The sequence below is a fragment of the Balaenoptera ricei genome, chromosome 12 (assembly GCF_028023285.1).
Source record: "Balaenoptera ricei isolate mBalRic1 chromosome 12, mBalRic1.hap2, whole genome shotgun sequence".
NCBI classification, from domain to species: domain Eukaryota; kingdom Metazoa; phylum Chordata; class Mammalia; order Artiodactyla; family Balaenopteridae; genus Balaenoptera; species Balaenoptera ricei.
In genome coordinates, this window is record NC_082650.1 from 88668977 (window position 1) to 88687728 (window position 18752).

At 36.6% G+C, this 18752-nt stretch overlaps 1 protein-coding gene across 1 annotated transcript in view; it reads right to left on the minus strand.

Moving 5' to 3' along the window:
• Nucleotides 1-18752, minus strand: part of ADGRB3 (adhesion G protein-coupled receptor B3) — an 802747-nt gene that overhangs the window by 324022 nt on the left and 459973 nt on the right. Inside the window, exon 15 of the mRNA XM_059942117.1 lies at nucleotides 16900-16943. Within this exon, the coding sequence (XP_059798100.1) occupies nucleotides 16900-16943 (44 nt within the window). The remainder of the gene's footprint in view (nucleotides 1-16899; nucleotides 16944-18752) is intronic.

Below are 18752 nucleotides of genomic sequence, written 5' to 3' on the forward strand. Positions count from 1 at the left end.
CCAATCCAAAAATGGGCAGAAGACCTAAACAGACATTTCTGCAAAGAAGATATACAGATTGCCAACAAATGCATGAAAGGATGCTCAACATCACTAATCATTAGAGAAATGCAAATCAAAACTACAATGAGGTATCACCTCACACCAGTCAGAATAGCCATCATAAAAACATCTACAAAACATAAATGCTGGAGAGGGTGTGGAGAAAAGGGAACCATGTTGCACTGTTGGTGGGAATGCATATTGATACAGCCACTATAGAGAACAGTATAGAGGTTCCTTAAAAAACTAAAAATAGAACTACCATATGACACAACAATCCCACTACTGGGTATATACCATTAGAAAACCATAATTCAAAAAGAGACATGTACCACAATGTTCATTGCAGCAGTATTTTCAATAGCCAGGACATGGCATGGAAGCAGCCTAAGTGTCCATCGACAGACGAATGGATAAAGAAGATGTGGCACATATATACAATGGACTATTACTTAGCCATTTTAAAAAAGAAATGAAATTGAACTATTTGTAGTGAGGTAGATGGCCCTAGAGTCTGTCATACAGAGTGAAGTAAGTCCGAAAGAGAAAAACAAATACCATATGCTCACACATATATATGGAATCTAAAAGAAAAAAAAAAAGGTTCTGTAGAACCTAGGACCAGGACAGGAATAAAGATGCATATGTAGAGAATGGACTTGATACATGGGGAGGGGGAAGCACAAGCTGGGGTGAAGTAAGAGAGTAGCATTAACATACATACACTACCAAATGTAAAATAGATAGCTAGTGGGAAGCAACTTCATAGCACAGGGAGATCAGTTCAGTGCTTTGTGACCACCTAGAGGGGTGGGATAGGGAGGTTGGGAGGGAGATGCAAGAGGGAGGAGATGTGGGGATATATGTATACATATAGCTGATTCACTTTGTTATAAAGCAGAAACTAACACAACATTGTAAAGCAATTATACTGCAATAAAGAGGTTAAAAAAAATCTAAAAAAAAAAGACTACCTGTTTGAAACAAGTAAATACAGTCATAAGACATTATATATGAACCTCATGGTAACCACAAATCAAAAACCTACAATAGATACACAAAAACCATAGAGGAAATAACACAAGCATACCATTAAAGAAAATCATTAACCCGCAAAGGAGGAATCTAAAAAGAAGAGAATACCTACAAACACAACCAGAAAACAAGTTGTAAAATTGTAATAAGTATATATTTATCAATAATTATTTAAATTTCAACAGACTAATTGCTCAAATCAAAAGACATTGGGTGGCTGATTTGAGAAAAAAAAAAAAGACCATCTATATGCTGCTTACAAGAGACTCACATCAGAGGTAAAGAAATATACACAATGCAAGTGAGAGGATGCAAATGGAAATGTCGAAAGAAGGGTAGCAGTACTCATATCAGACAAAATAGACTTTATAAGAAACTCTTTCACAACAGACAAAGAAGGCCATTGTATGAGGATAAGAGGTGCAACAAGAGAAGAGGATATTACACTCATTAACATATATGTATGCAATACAGGAACAACTAAATATAAAAAGCAAATGTTAACAGACATACAGGGAGAAATTTATAATAGTACAATTACAGTTGGGGACTTTAACACCCCACTGACATCATTGGATGGTCATCCAAACAGAAAATCAAGAAGGCAACAGTGGTCTTAAATGACACAATAGACCAGTCAGACTTAATACATATGTACAGGACTTTACATCCAAAACCAGCAGAATACACATTATTCTCAAGTGCATATGGAACATTCTCCAGGATAGATCACATGCTAGGCCACAAAACAAGTCTCAACAAATTTGAGTGGATAGAAATTATGATATATAAAGTGTTTTTTTTTCCCCCAAACAAAATGGTATGAAACTAGAAATCAACTACAGAAAGAAGAATAGGAAAATAACACATGGAGACCAAATAACATGGTACCAAAAAAAACAAACAAACAATGGTTTGATGAAGAAATCAAAGGGGAAATCAGAAAATATGCCAAGACAAATGAAAATGGAAACACAACTTTTCAAAATTTATGGCATGTATCAAAAGCAGTACTAAGAGGGAAGTTTACAGTGATACAGGTCTTCCTAAAGATATAAAAAAAACCCTCAAATAAACAACCTAACCTGCTACCTAAAGGAATTAGAGAAAGAAGAATAAACAAAGCCCAAAGTCAGCAGAAGGAAGAAAATAATAAAGGTCAGAGAGGAAATAAATAAAACAGAGACCACAAAAAGAAAAAAAAAATAAACTCAATGAAACCAAGAGCTGGTTCTTTGAAAGGACAAAAAAAATGATAAACCTTTAGCTCTCCCACCAAGAAATAATGAGGACTCAAATAGACAAAATACGAAGTGAAAGAGGAGAAATAACAACCAACACCAGAGAGATTCAAAAAATCATGAGAGCAGTATGAACAGTTATATGCCAACAAATTGGACAACATAGAAAAAATGGGCAAATTTCTGGTGACCAACACCTGCCAAGAATGAAACAAGGATAAACAGACAATTTGAACAGATCAATTACCAGTAGTGAAATTGAATTTGCAATTAAAAACCTCAAGCAAACACAAGTCCAGAACTGGACAGCTTCATAGGTGAATTCTACTAAACATATAAAGAAGAACTAATAACTATCCTTCTCAAGCTTCCAAAAATTAGAGAACACAACACTCCCAAATTCTTTCTATGAGGCCACGATTACCCTGATACCAAAACCAGACAAAGATACTATAAAAACAGACATTTACAGGCCAATATATTTGATGAATATAGATGCAAAAATTCTCAACAAAATATTAGTAAACCAATTTCAACAATATATAAAAAGGATCATACACCACGATCAAATTGGATTTATTCCAGGGATACAAGGCTGCTTCAACATTCACAAATCAATCAGTGTGATTCACCACAACAACAAAAGGAATGATAAAATCACATGATCATCTCAATAGGTGCAGAAAAAGCATTTGACAAAATTCAACATCCATTCATGATAAAAACTCACCAAAGGGGATATAGAGGGAACATATCTCAAAATAATAAAGGCAATTTATGGCAAACCCACAGCTAACATACTCACTGGTGAAAAGCTGAAAGCCTTTCCCCTAAAATTAGGAACAAGACAAGGTTGTCTACTTTCACCACTTCTATTTAACATAGTACTGGAAGTCCTGATCACAGTATGAGACAAGAAAAAGAAATAAAGACATCTAAATTGGAAGAGAAGAAGTACAACTGTCACTGTTTGTTGAAGATATGGTAATATACATAGAAAACCCTAAAGTCTACACCAAAAATCTATTAGAACTAATAAATGAACTCAGTAAAGTTGCAGGATACAAGATTAATATACAGAAATCTGTTGCTTTTCTATACATTAATAGTGAACTATTAAAAAGAGAAAGCAATAAAACAATCCAATTTACATTTGTATCAAAAAGAATAAAATACCTAGAAAAAACTTAACCAAGGAGGTGACACACCTATACTCTGAAAGCTATAATACATTGAAAAAGGAAATTGAAGATGATACAAATAAATGGAAATATACCTCATGCTCTTGGATTGGAAGTATTGATATTGTTAAAATGGCCATAGTACCCAAAGAAATCTACAGATCTAATGCAATCCCTATGAAAATGACACTTTTCACAGAACTAGAACAAATAATCCTAAAATTCATATGGAACCACAAAAGACCCTGAAGTGACAAAGCAATCTGGAGAAAAAAGAATAAAGCTGGAGGTATCTTGGTCCCTGACTTCAGACTATACTACAAAGCTACAGTATTCAAAACAGCATGATACTGACACAAAAATAGACACATAGATCAATGGAACAGAATAGAGAGCCCAGAAATAAACCCATGAACCTCTGGGAGAAAAGACAGTCTCTTTAATAAGTGCTGCTTTGAAAATTGGACAGCTAAGTGTAAAAATATGAAACCAGAACATTTTATCACACCACATACAAAAATAAACTCAAAATGGGTTAAGGATCTAAATGTAAGGCCTGAAGCAATAGAACTCCTAGAAAAGAACACAGGCATAACACTCTGAGATAAATTGTAGCAATATTTTTTTGGATCTGTCTTCTAAGGCAAAAGAAACAAAATAAAATATAAACAAATATGGTCTAATTAAATGTAAATGTTTTTGCACATCAATGGAAACCACTGACAAAACAAAAACACAACCTATGGAATGGGAGAAAATATTTGCTAATAATATGACTGAGAAGGTGTTACTTTCTAAAATATATAAATAGCTCATACAACTCTATATTAAAAATCCAAACAACCCAATTAAAAAATGGGCAGAAGACCTGAATAGACAGTTTTCCAAAGAAGACATACAGATGGCCAACCGGCATATGAAAAAATGCTCAACATCGCTAATCATCAGAGAAATGAAAATCAAAACCACAATAAGATATCACCTCACACCTCTCAAAATGGCTATCATCAAAAGTCTACAAATATCAAATACTGGTGAGGACGTAAAGAAAATGGAACCCTAGTACACTGCTGCTCAGAATGTAAGTTGGTGCAGACACTATGAAAAACAATACGGAAGTTCCTCCAAAATCTAAAAATAGAACTACTACATGATCGAACAATTCCACTCGTGGGTATATGTCTGAAGAAAACCAAAAACACTGATTTGAAAAGATATATGCACTCCAAAGTTCATAGCAGCACTATTTATAATAGCCAAGATATGGAAGCAACCTAAGTGTCCATTAACAGATGAATGGATAAAGAAGTGATATATATATATATACTACTCAGCCATAAAAAAGAATGAAATTCTGCCATTTGCAAAAATGTGGATGAACCCAGAAGGTATTATGCTTAGTGAAATTAGAGAAAGACAAAATCTCTGTGTTTTCTTTTATATGTGGAATATGAAAAATAAATAAAATGAATGCATATAACAAAACAGAAACAGATTCACGGATATAGAGAACAAACTAGTGATTACCAGTGAGGAGAGGGACGGGGATGGATCACAAGCTTGGGGTATGGGATTAAGAGATACAAACTATTGTGTATAAAATGAATAAGCAACAAGGATATATTGTACAGCACATGGGAATATAGCAATTATTTTGTAATAACTTTTAACCGAGTACAATCTATTAAAACGTTGAATCACTATGTTATACTCCAGAAAGTAATATAATATTGTAATCAACTATACTTCAATAAAAAAAGAAAAAAAAAAAAACTCCGAAACATTTTCTGAGAATAAACATGATATTTCACAGACCTGTTAGAATCAGATGGTGCTACTGAAACCCATGGAGAAACACCGCAGGTTCACATAAAGGAAGGATTATGGGTTTTCCAGTGAAAACCCATGTGTGTAGTCAACACACATGATCCAATACCCAAAATCCAAATTTGGAGTAGCCCAAAGAATGTGCAAATTATCAATCACACAAGTATAATAAAAAAACAAAAAACACAAAAAAACCCCACTTTTTTTACTAAAATAAGCCTTTTTCTGAAGTGAGGAAAGTACTTTCAGTTTACTTCATGGGTCATCCATGATGAAGCATTTTCTTCATCCTGTTAATCAGTTACTCAAAGCAGAATAAAAATGTCTTTTATAATTGTCTAAAACTGTTGAGCCTAAACAGAGTAAAATAAAATGGCTTTGTCTGGGATTATCAGGGTAGTAGATTATCACTAGAGATAAAGTTAATTGTTTATGATGGACCTTAGTACTGTAACACATTGAGGCATTCTCCCTTCAATCTTTCAATCTAATGATTGCTAGAAGTATATGTCACTAATAAAATGAAACATAAATGAAAATCATTCTTAAGTAAAAAAAATACCTTGGGGGGGGTCTGGGCAAGATGGCGGAAGAGTAAGATGCGGAGATCACCTTCCTCCCCACAGATACATCAGAAATACATCTACATGTGGAACTGCTCCTACAGAACACCCACTGAACGCTGGCAGAAGACATGAGACCTCTCAAAAGGCAAGAAACTCCCCAAGTACTTGGGTAGGGCAAAAGAAAAAAGAAATAACAGAGACAAAAGAATAGAGACGAGACCTGAACCAGTGGGAGGGAGCTGTGAAGGAGGAAAGGTTTCCACACACTAGGAAGGCCCTTCGCGGGTGGAGACTGCGGGTGGCAGAGGGGGGAAGCTTCGGAGCCACGGAGGAGAGCGCAGCCACAGGGGTGCAGAGGGCAAAGCGGAGAGATTCCCGCACAGAGGATCGGTGCCGACCAGCACTCACCAGCCTGAGGGGCTTGTCTGCTCACCCGCCGGGGCGGGCGGGGCTGGGAGCTGAGGCTCGGGCTTCGGTTGGATCGCAGGGAGAGGACTGGGGTTGGCGGCGTGAACACAGCCTGAAGGGGCTAGTGCGCCACAGCTAGCCCGGAGGGAGTCCAGGAAAAGGTCTGGAGCTGCCGAAGAGGCAAGAGACTTTTTCTTGCCTCTTTGTTTCCTGGTGCGCGAGGAGAGGGGATTCAGAGCGCCCCCTAAACAAGCTCCAGAGACGGGCGCGAGCCGTGGCTATCAGTGCGGACCCCAGAGACGGGCAGGAGACGCTAAGGCTGCTGCTGCCACCACCAAGAAGCCTGTATGCGAGCACAGGTCACTCTCCACACTGCCCCTCCCGGGAGCCTGTGCAGTCCGCCACTGCCAGGCTCCTGTGATCCAGGGACAACTTCCCCGGGAGAATGCACGGCGCGCCTCAGGATGGTGCAACGTCACGCCGGCCTCTGCCGCCGCAGGCTCGCCCCGCATCCGTATCCTTCCCTCCCCCCGGCCTGAGTGAGCCAGAGCCCCTGAAGCAGCTGCTCCTTTAACACCATCCTGTGTGAGCAAAGAACAGACGCCCTCAGGCGACGTACACGCAGAGGCGGGTCCAAATCCAAAGCTGAACCCCAGGAGCTGTGCGAACAAAGAAGAGAAAGGGAAATTTCTCCCAGCAACCTCAGAAGCAGCGGATTAAAGCTCCACAAACAACTTGATGTACCTGCATCTGTTGAATACCTGAATAGACAATGAATCATCCCAAATTCAGGAGGTGGACTTTGGGAGCAGGATATATTAATTCTTCCCCTTTTCCTCTTTTTGTGAGTGTATATGTGTATGCTTCTGGGTGAGATTTTGTCTGTATATCTTTGCTTTCACCATTTGTCCTAGGGTTCGGTCCGTCCATTTTTTTTTGTTTTTTTTTTTTTAACTTAAAAAATTTTTTTTCTTAATAATTTGTCCTTATTTTTTATTTTAAAAAATTAAAAAAAAATTTTTCTTAATAATTTTTTTATTTTAAAAAAATAAAAAAAATTTTTCTTAATAAAATTTTTCTTAATTTTTTTAAATTTTTTATTTTAAAAAATTTAAAAAAAAATTTCTTAATAAATTTTTTCTTAATAATTTTTTTCTTATTTTTTATAAAAATTAAAAAAAAATTATTTTAGGGCTTCTCTGGTGGCGCAGCGGTTGAGAATCTGCCTGCCAATGCAGGGGACACGGGTTTGAGCCCTGGTCCAGGAAGATCCCACATGCCACGGAGCAACTGGGCCCGTGAGCCACAATTACTGAGCCTGCGCGTCTGGAGCCTGTGCTCCACAACAAGAGAGGCCGCGATAGTGACAGGCCCCTGCACCGCGATGAAGAATGGCCCCCGCTTGCTGCAACTAGAGGAAGCCCTCGCACAGAAACGAAGACCCAACACAGCCATAAGTAAATAAATAAATAAATAAAAATAAAATAAAAAAAAAATTAATGAACTTATATTAAAAAAAATTATTTTAAAAAATTTAAAAAAAATTTTTTCTTAATAAATTTTTTCTTAATATTTTTTCTTATTTTTTATTAAAATAGCTTTATTTTATTTTATTTTACTTTATTTTATCCTCTTTCTTTCTTTCTTTCTTTCTATTTTTTGTCCCTTTTATTCTGAGCCGTATGGATGAAAGGCTCTTGGTGCTCCAGCCAGGCATCAGGGCTGTGCCTCTGAGGTGGGAGAGCCAACTTCAGGACACTGGTCCACAAGAGACCTCCCAGCTCCACATAATACTAAACGGTGAAAATCTCTCAGAGATCTCCATCTCAACATCAAGACCCAGCTTCACTCAACGACCAGTAAGCTAAAGTGCTGGACACCCTATGCCAAACAACTAGCAAGACAGGAACACAGCCCCATCCATTAGCAGGGAGGCTGCCTAAAATCATAATAAGGCCACAGACACCCCAAAACACACCACCAGACGTGGACGTGCCCACCAGAAAGACAAGATTCAGCCTCATCCACCAGAACACAGGCACTAGTCCCCTCCACCAGGAAGCCTACACAACCCACTGAACCAACCTTAGCCACTGGGGACAGACACCAAAAACAACAGGAACTACGAACCTGCAGCCTGTGAAAAGGAGACCCCAAACACAGTAAGATAAGCAAAATGAGAAGACAGAAAAACACACAGCAGATGAAGGAGCAGAGTCAAAACACACCAGAACTAACAAATGAAGAGGAAATAGGCAGTCTACCTGAAAAAGAATTCAGAATAATGATAGTAAAGATGATCCAAAATCTTGGAAATAGAATAGACAAAATGCAAGAAACATTTAACAAGGACGTAGAAGAACTAAAGAGGAATGGAGCAGTGATGAAAAACACAATAAATGAAATTAAAAATACTCTAGAAGGGATCAATAGCAGAATAACTGAGGCAGAAGAACGGAAAAGTGACCTGGAAGAAAAAATAGTGGAAATAACTACTGCAGAGCAGAATAAAGAAAAAAGAATGAAAAGAACTGAGGACAGTCTCAGAGACCTCTGGGACAACATTAAACGCATCAACATTCGAATGATAGGGGTCCCAGAAGAAGAAGAGAAAAAGAAAGGGACTGAGAAAATATTTGAAGAGATTATAGTTGAAAACTTCCCTAATATGGGAAAGGAAATAGTTAATCAAGTCCAGGAAGCACAGAGAGTCCCATACAGGATAAATCCAAGGAGAAACACGCCAAGACACATATTAATCAAACTATCAAAAATTAAATATAAAGAAAACATACTAAAAGCAGCAAGGGAAAAACAACAAATAACACACAAGGGAATCCCCATAAGGTTAACATCTGATCTTTCAGCAGAAACTCTGCAAGCCAGAAGGGAGTGGCAGGATATACTTAAAGTCATGAAGGAGAAAAACCTACAACCAAGGTTACTCTACCCAGCAAGGATCTCATTCAGATTTGATGGAGAAATTAAAACCTTTACAGACAAGCAAAAGCTGAGAAAGTTCAGCACCACCAAACCAGCTTTACAACAAATGCTAAAGGAACTTCTCTAGGCAAGAAACACAAGAGAAGGAAAACACCTACAATAACAAACACAAAACATTTAAGAAAATGGGAATAGGAACATACATATCGATAATTACCTTAAATGTAAATGGATTAAATGCGCCCACCAAAAGACACAGACTGGCTGAATGGATACAAAAACAAGACCCATATATATGCTGTCTACAAGAGACCCACTTCAGATCTAGGGACACATACAGACTGAAAGTGAGGGGATGGAAAAAGATATTCCATGCAAATGGAAATCAAAAGAAAGGTGGAGTAGCAATTCTCATATCAGACAAAATAGACTTTAAAATAAAGAATATTATAAGAGACAAAGAAGGACACTATATAATGATCAAGGGATCGATCCAAGAGGAAGGTATAACAATTGTAAATATTTATGCACCCAACATAGGAGCACCTCAATACATAAGGCAAATACTAACAGCCATAAAAGGGGAAATCGACAGTAACACAATCATAGTAGGGGACTTTAACACCCCACTTTCACCAATGGACAGATCATCCAAAATGAAAATAAATAAGGAAACACAACCTTTAAATGATACATTAAACAAGATGGACTTAATTGATATTTATAAGACATTCCATCCAAAAACAACAGAATACACATTTTTCTCAAGTGCTCATGGAACATTCTCCAGGATAGATCATATCTTGGGTCACAAATCAAGCCTTGATAAATTTAAGAAAATTGAAATCGTATCAAGTATCTTTTCTGACCACAAAACTATGAGACTAGATATCAATTACAGGAAAAGATCTGTAAAAAATACAAACACATGGAGGCTACACAATACACTACTTAATAACGAAGTGATCACTGAAGAAATCAAGGGGGAAATCAAAAAACACCTAGAAACAAATGACAATGGAGACACGACGACCCAAAACCTACGGGATGCAGCAAAAGCAGTTCTAAGAGGGAAGTTTATAGCAATACAAACCTACCTCAAGAAACAGGAAACATCTCAAATAAACAACCTAACCTTGCTCCTAAAGCAATTAGAGAAAGAAGAACAAAAAACCCCCAAAGATAGCAGAGGGAAAGAAATCATAAAGATCAGATCAGAAATAAATGAAAAAGAAATGAAGGAAACAATAACAAAGATCAATAAAACTAAAAGCTGGTTCTTTGAGAAGATAAGCAAAGTTGATAAACCATTAGCCAGACTCATCAAGAGAAAAAGGGAGAAGACTCAAATCAATAGAATTAGAAATGAAAAAGGAGAAGTAACAACTGACACTGCAGAAATACAAAGGATCATGAGAGATTACTACAAGCAACTCTATGCCAATAAAATGGACAACCTGGAAGAAATGGACAAATTCTTAGAAATGCACAACCTGCCGAGACTGAATCAGGAAGAAATAGAAAATATGAACAGGCCAATCACAAGCACTGAAATTGAAACTGTGATTAAAAATCTTCCAACAAACAAAAGCCCAGGACCAGATAGCTTCACAGGTGAATTCTATCAAACATTTAGAGAAGAGCTAACAACTGTCCTTCTCAAACTTTTCCAAAATATTGCAGACGGAGGAACACTCCCCAACACATTCTACGAGACCACCATCACCCTGATACCAAAACCAGACAAAGATGTCACAAAGAAAGAAAACTACTGGCCAATTTCACTGATGAACATAGATGCAAAAATCCTCAAAAAAATAGTAGCAAACAGAATCCAACAGCACATTAAAAGGATCATACACCATGATCAAGTGGGGCTTATTCCAGGAATGCAAGGATTCTTCAAAATATGCAAATCAATCAACGTGATATACCATATTAACAAATTGAAGGAGAAAAACCATATGATCATCTCCATAGATGCAGAGAAAGCTTTCAACAAAATTCAACACCCATTTATGATAAAAGCCCTGCAGAAAGTAGGCATAGAGGGAACTTTCCTCAACATAATAAAGGCCATATATGACAAACTCACAGCCAACATTGTCCTCAGTGGTGAAAAACTGAAACCATTTCCACTAAGATCAGGAACAAGACAAGGTTGCCCACTCTCACCACTATTATTCAACATAGTTTTGGAAGTGTTAGCCACAGCAATCAGAGAAGAGAAAGAAATAAAAGAAATCCAAATCGGAAAAGAAGAAGTAAAGCTGTCACTGTTTGCAGATGACATGATACTATACATAGAGAATCCTAAAGATGCTACCAGAAAACTCCTAGAGCTAATCAATGAATTTGGTAAAGTAGCAGGATACAAAATTAATGCACAGAAATCTCTTGCATTCCTATACACTAATGATGAAAAATCTGAAAGTGAAATTAAGAAAACACTCCCGTTTACCATTGCAACAGAAAGAATACAATACCTAGGAATAAACCTACCTAAGGAGACAAAAGACCTGTATGCAGAAAATTATACGACACTGATGAAAGAAATTAAAGATGATACAAATAGATGGAGAGATATACCATGTTCTTGGATTGGAAGAATCAACATTGTGAAAATGACTACTACCCAAAGCAATTTGCAGATTCAATGCAATCCCTATCAAACTACCACTGGGTTTTTTCACAGAACTAGAACAAAAAATTTCACAATTTGTATGGAAACACAAAAGACCCCAAAGAGCCAAAGAAATCTTGAGAATGAAAAATGGAGCTGGAGGAATCAGGCTCCCTGACTTCAGACTATATTACAAAACTACAGTAATCAAGACAGTTTGGTACTGGCACAAAAACAGAAACATAGATCAATGGAACAGGATAGAAAGCCCAGAGATAAACCCACGCGCATATGGTCACCTTATCTTTGATAAAGGAGGCAAGCATATACAGTGGAGAAAAGACAGCCTCTTCAATAAGTGGTGCTAGGAAAACTGGACAGGTGCATGTAAAAGTATGAAATTAGAACACTCCCTAACACCATACACAAAAATAAACTCAAAATGGATTAAAGACCTAAATGTAAGGCCAGACACTATCAAACTCTTAGAGGAAAACATAGGCAGAATATTCTATGACATAAATCACAGCAAGATCCTTTTTTGACCCAGCTCCTAGAGAAATGGAAATAAAAACAAAAATAAACAAATGGGACCTAATGAAACTTAAAAGCTTTTGCACAGCAAAGGAAACCATAAACAAGACCAAAAGACAACCCTCAGAATGGGAGAAAATATTTGCAAATGAAGCAACTGAAAAATGATGAATCTCCAAGTTTTACAAGCAGCTCATGCAGCTCAATAACAAAAAAACAAACAACCCCATCCAAAAATGGGCAGAAGACCTAAATAGACATTTCTTCAAAGAAGATATACAGATTGCCAACAAACACATGAAAGAATGCTCAACATCATTAATCATTAGAGAAATGCAAATCAAAACTACAATGAGATATCATCTCACACTGGTCAGAATGGCCATCATCAAAAAATGTATAAACAATGAATGCTGGAGAGGGTGTGGAGAAAAGGGAACACTCTTGTACTGCTGGTGGGAATGTAAATTGATAGAGCCACTATGGAGAACAGTATGGAGGTTCCTTAAAAAACTAAAGATAGAACTACCATACGACCCAGCAATCCCACTACTGGGCATATACCCTGAGAAAACCATAATTCAAAAAGAGTCACGTACCAAAATGTTCATTGCAGCTGTATTTACAATCGCCAGGACATGGAAGAAACCTAAGTGTCCATCATCGGATGAATGGATAAAGAAGATGTGGCACATATATACAATGGAATATTACTCAGCCATAAAAAGAAACGAAATGGAGGTATTCGTAGTGAGGTGGATGGAGTTAAGAGTCTGTCATACAGAGTGAAATAAGTCAGAAAGAGAAAAACAAATACAGTATGCTAACACATATATATGGAATCTAAGGAAAAAAAAAAATGGTCATGAAGAACCTAGTGGCAAGACGGGAATAAAGACACAGACCTACTAGAGAATGGACTTGAGGATATGGGGAGGGGGAAGGGTAAGATGTGACCGGGTGAGAGAGTGGCGTGGACATATATACACTACCAAATGTAAAATAGTTAGCTAGTGGGAAGCAGCCGCATAGCACAGGGAGATCAACTTGGTACTTTGTGACCACCTAGAGGGGTGGGATAGGGAGGGTGGGAGGGAGTGAGACGCAAGAGGGAAGAGACATGGGAACATATGTATATGTATAACTGATTCACTTTGTTATAAAGCAGAAACTAACACACCATTGTAAAGCAATTATACTCCAATAAAGATGTTAAAAAAAAAAGATACCTTAGAAATATTCAAATATTTATTCTTATACAAAGCTAACCAATAAGTATTTGTTGAATTCATACTATGTGCAGGTGTATCAGGCATTAGTGCAGTTAGTGAATAAGAAAGGTAAAGTCTCTCTCTTGTGGTATTTACTCTCTAGTGGGGGAGACAGAGAGTAAGCAAGAAAAATAAATAAAAAGTAGCAATGAATGCTGTGAAGAATGTAAAATAATGTTATATAAAGAGAACAACATGGTAGCAAGTTGGACTGTGAAAGAGCACCTCAAGGAGGGATGTACAAGGAGGTACGCAGAAGAACAGTTTGTAGAATAAAATAAATTGAAAACCACTTCAATGCCACCAATATTGGGAATACTAGATAAATTATGATATATCTATACAATGCAGCAGGTACAAGGGATAAAACATATGTAGTGAAATTTTAAAACTTACACAATAATCATTGAATTAAAAATTTAAGATGACAAGTGTTACATACAGTATGACAATATTTACGTTAAAATAGTGTTAATTTCTATGGCTACACATGTGTGTCAATGCATAAGTAGATGCCTGAAATTATACATAACAAAATATAAGTAGGAGTGACCTTGGAGAGGTGGTGGATGTGGAGACCCAAGGTATTAATGATTAATGGGGTCTTGTGCCTTAGCAGTTATGTTTTATAGTTTTACAAGTAAAAGATACTCATGCATTATTTTTGTAATTAAAATTTAATTTTAAATATTTAAAAGTAAGGCAACTTGATATTGCCAGAGGGGATGGGAGATGGGGGTGGGTGAAATGGGTAAAGGGGGAGGGTCAAACCCTCCAGTTATAAAATGAATCAAACCTGGTGATATAATGTACAGTACACAGGGGATGACTATAGTTAATAATATCAGATTGCAAACTTGAAAATTGCTGAGAGTAAATCTTAAAAGTTCTTAAAGAAAAAGAATTTGTAACTATGTATGGTGACAGATGGTAACTAGACTTATCGTGGTGATCATTTAGCAGTGTATACAAATATTGAATCATATTTCACACCTGAAACTAATATAATATTATATGTCAAATATACCTCAATAAAAAATTAAGGCAATTTGATTACATAAACCAAAATTAAAAGACAACTTCTAATTTCAACTTTGTTACTGCAATCTTGAAAACACCATTTAGATCAACGCTTTTCTGTGTAAAAAGGAATAGCCATATCTCTTCATTAACTATTCTTAGAGGTCTTATACTCAAAGTTAACATCATTGCATCGATAAAACTATTGTGTATGTGAACATGATCAAAACAGAGGAACAGATGTGAAGAAAGAAAACAAAGTTGTCTTAACCTTCACTGTTTAAAACTCACCCAGAAAAACAATTTAATGATGAAAGAGTCTGGTAAAACGTGTGATGGTATGGAAGTTCTGTCACAGTGGAAACCTTTTTGATCACTTTTCAGATACATCAAGGAAACATGAACTGCACTTATCTCTGGAGATAATCTGATCTGAAAGGCAGCTAAGCACACCTCCTCTCGCTGAATTGTTTTCTTCAAGGACAACTAAAAAGCTGAAGTTTGTAAAGCTAAGACATGTTCTTTGTGATGGATAAGAGTCAGCAGATGTTAGAGAAAGCAGAGAGTGATTGATTCCTAAACTTAACACTGACCTCATCCAACAGTTTTATAAATTAAACTTAAAACCTTAGAAAAACTGTGAAAGCAAACCCAGAGAGGCACAAAATAAGGGAATATTGTTTCTTCTGTAATATCCCTGTAAGTCCCAAAGGTCTTTTGGAATAACCAACACGTTCCCCTTTTTGGATCAACATAGAAGCACATTCTACCCACTAAAAAGGTAATAAAACTAAATAAAAGTTGGTTATTATTCATGGAGATATGCAAGTATCTGTAATCAGGTGCTTAAGATGGCATGTTTTTCTTGAGTAGAAAACGTTCAATTTGATTTTTGTGGCCTTTTATTTTTCCCTTGTCTGTACAACATACTAAATAGTGCCTTAGAATATACTACCAGCATCTTCTCTGGCTATTGGTAAAGAGGAAATCTTGCAAAAATTCTATGACCACGGATTTCTCTATGTGGTTTTAAAATGAAAAAAAAAATAATGACATCAGTGAGAAACATCCAGCTCATGTTATCACCAGGACAATTTGGGATTCTCCATATGCACTAAGGTTCCTAGGAGAAGAGGATCCCTAGAATATCAGAATCTATAGCAAAAAAACATGCTTAATATCATTGATTTTTCACCCACATAAATACTAGTTTAAATTACATCAGTATCCTAAGAATTAGCACATTTCCTGTAGGTTTGCTCTTTAGCTAGAAAGTCTAAGAATGTCCCTCTTCTAGACTCTCCAGTAACTACTGATGAGAGACAAGTAACATCATAAAACCTTACATGTAGATCCGGTTTAGGGTGAAGAACATGGGGGAAAATCTTAGAATACATAGAACCCAACAATGTGGTGCGTTAACTGACAGCATATACATGGTGGTATTAGCTTTTGAGATTGATTGACATTTATCTCCCCTCCATGCAAAACAAAACAAACCAAGATTGTATAACCTGGCTACTACACTGAAATAAACCCACAGAAGTACTTAAAGTATGGGAGTCTAATTAAGCCTTAATCATGGATTTTTCTGCTCTTTGAGACCTTAGAATCTCATAGCATTACCAATGAGATTAAGATGATTTTGACCAGATATATTGCAATTACTTGTTACAAACAAAGCAATACATGGAAGAATGATTCATCCTTACTCTATGAATAAGAAAATTAAATGTCACTCAATGTTTTTATAACAAAACAATTTGGAAGGGCCATATAAATATCTCATTACTCTGATAATAGATTCAAGGCCATGCAAGTAACGTATTGGCTAAATGACCATAGAGATTGCTATTTTATTCTGCGATTCTAAGCTGAATTACTAGGGCAAAATGTTGAACTAGCATCTGAGCTCCTATAATTTTAAAATATTAGAGCTTTTAAAAATCCTCATGGAATTCGCATCGCAATGTGCCTTACACATCAGGTAATGCAATCCTACCTTGGGATGTAACCTGATGGCATCATCACACACAAACACAATCATCATACTGTCCTACAGATTCAAAAAGGAGACTGCTTTCTCTCCTAGTGTAACTCACATCCCACTAACTTATCATATTCCTGTTGACTAGAAAGCAGCTGAAATAACTTAATGTGCTTTGAATGTTTAGTCCAAAGTCATGTAAGAAAACATCTGTCACTTACGTTTTTGAGTCATCCCATAAAACACAATAAGGATTCAAAGTGCCCTAAAAATAAGCAGAGAAAGAATAAATGTATCTTGAGTACATACATAAAAAACTGAAGGATTATGTGAAATGCAAAAAGAATGGCACATTTCTTATCCTGCAGTAAGATTCTTTAAGGTTTCCACCTCTAGTTTTTTGCGTTAAAAATTTGCATGTCCTTACTCATAGGTTTAATGGCCCATTTTATGAAATTTTATTCATGAAAACTTTATATTTATTCCAAACATCATAACCCATAGTTGTTTTTTTTTTTTTTAATTATAAGTGAAGGCCTCATAAACGACAAGGTCCATACTTTGATGATTTCTATTTCATTTTTTTCCCCTAAAATAGTAACTGCTGGATTATTTCTTTTAAGAAACCAAAGTATTTTCAATATCTAATATTTATAATAATTCAATCACAGTGAAACTTTCTGCATTAGGCACACCTGCCACTTCCTCTTCAGCCTCCAGTGGTGCAGCTTCCAAAAGGCAAGACATGGCTGCATTAATTGTCCATTTCTAGAGAGTCTGTAGACTTGCAATATTTTCTTAATCAACAGATCATATTCCTATAAAATCACATCTAATAAAACTATGGGAAAAACATGCTAAATGTTTATTCAGTTTAATCATTATGCAATGAGTAGCCACAATGACCTTCAGCATGACACAATGAGTTTTCCACATTGGATTATCCACCAAGTACCTTCTGTTTTGAAGAGACTAATTGTTGGCATGTTTTTCTTTCTGTCTTTCTGTCACATTCATTGGGCCCTATTTTTCCCATTGAAACTAACCTAGTAATTCTTCTTCTCTGATATTGTGAGCTATTCACAGATCCTCTTCTCTTTTTTATTAAACACACTCTGTAGCTTTCAAGTTCTCTCATCTTCCACGACATTCATCTCCTGGAGCACACACTTTAAAGTGTGTTTAGGGAACACATCCACCTGTGTCCTACCTGCACAGGACAAAGCGGTACTATTGCCTCTGCAATGTAGGTGCCATATGCCTAATAATGCATTCCAACAGTGTATGGGATATTTTGGTAATCTTCCCCTGAGCTTGACAGGTATTATTACCCACTGAGGCCTCTCAGGAGCTTTTTGAATCCTGATTTTGACATCACATATATTCACTCTTTAACTTTGTGTCACTGCAGGATTAAGAAACAAACATGATATCTATGGGCTCATCCAACAAGTCAGTGATAAAAGTGATGAATAGGCCAAAGCAGGTGAAAGCTACAGTCCTGAAACAGCCTACTGGCTCCTTCCCACAGGGGGACATGCTCACTCAGAGAACCTGCCCTTGGTCTTGTTTCCAAGTAGATAATCACTGGCATGTATCTGGCAAAACAACATCTTTAAAAGTCTAGGCAAGTTCTTTGTGAAACACTGCCTTTCTAAGTGCTGTTCACTGAGTCCATTCTAGAATTCCACTAGGAAGAAGAAACTTAAGCTCATTATTCTAAAATTGGTGAAATCTACCCCAACTTTCATTATTCATTTTAATTGGGACATTGACTAACTCCCATATTTTAGCACCATTACCATTCTCCAAAATCCCTCAAAGACCACATCTCTAAGGCATCCTTCTCATCAGATGCTCATACCTACAAACTATGCTCTTAGAAAATAAAAAAAAACATTCCCTTCCCTGAAATGGGTTATAGCCTTACAGAGATTGAAGAGGAACACACATGGAATGTTCAAATAACAAAAAAAGAGACATGCTCATATCAATGTCACTAGTTGATAATTTACTTTTTAAAGGACAAATGATGGACAGAGCATCATGGCCTGTGTCAGAGAGAGTTCCATGG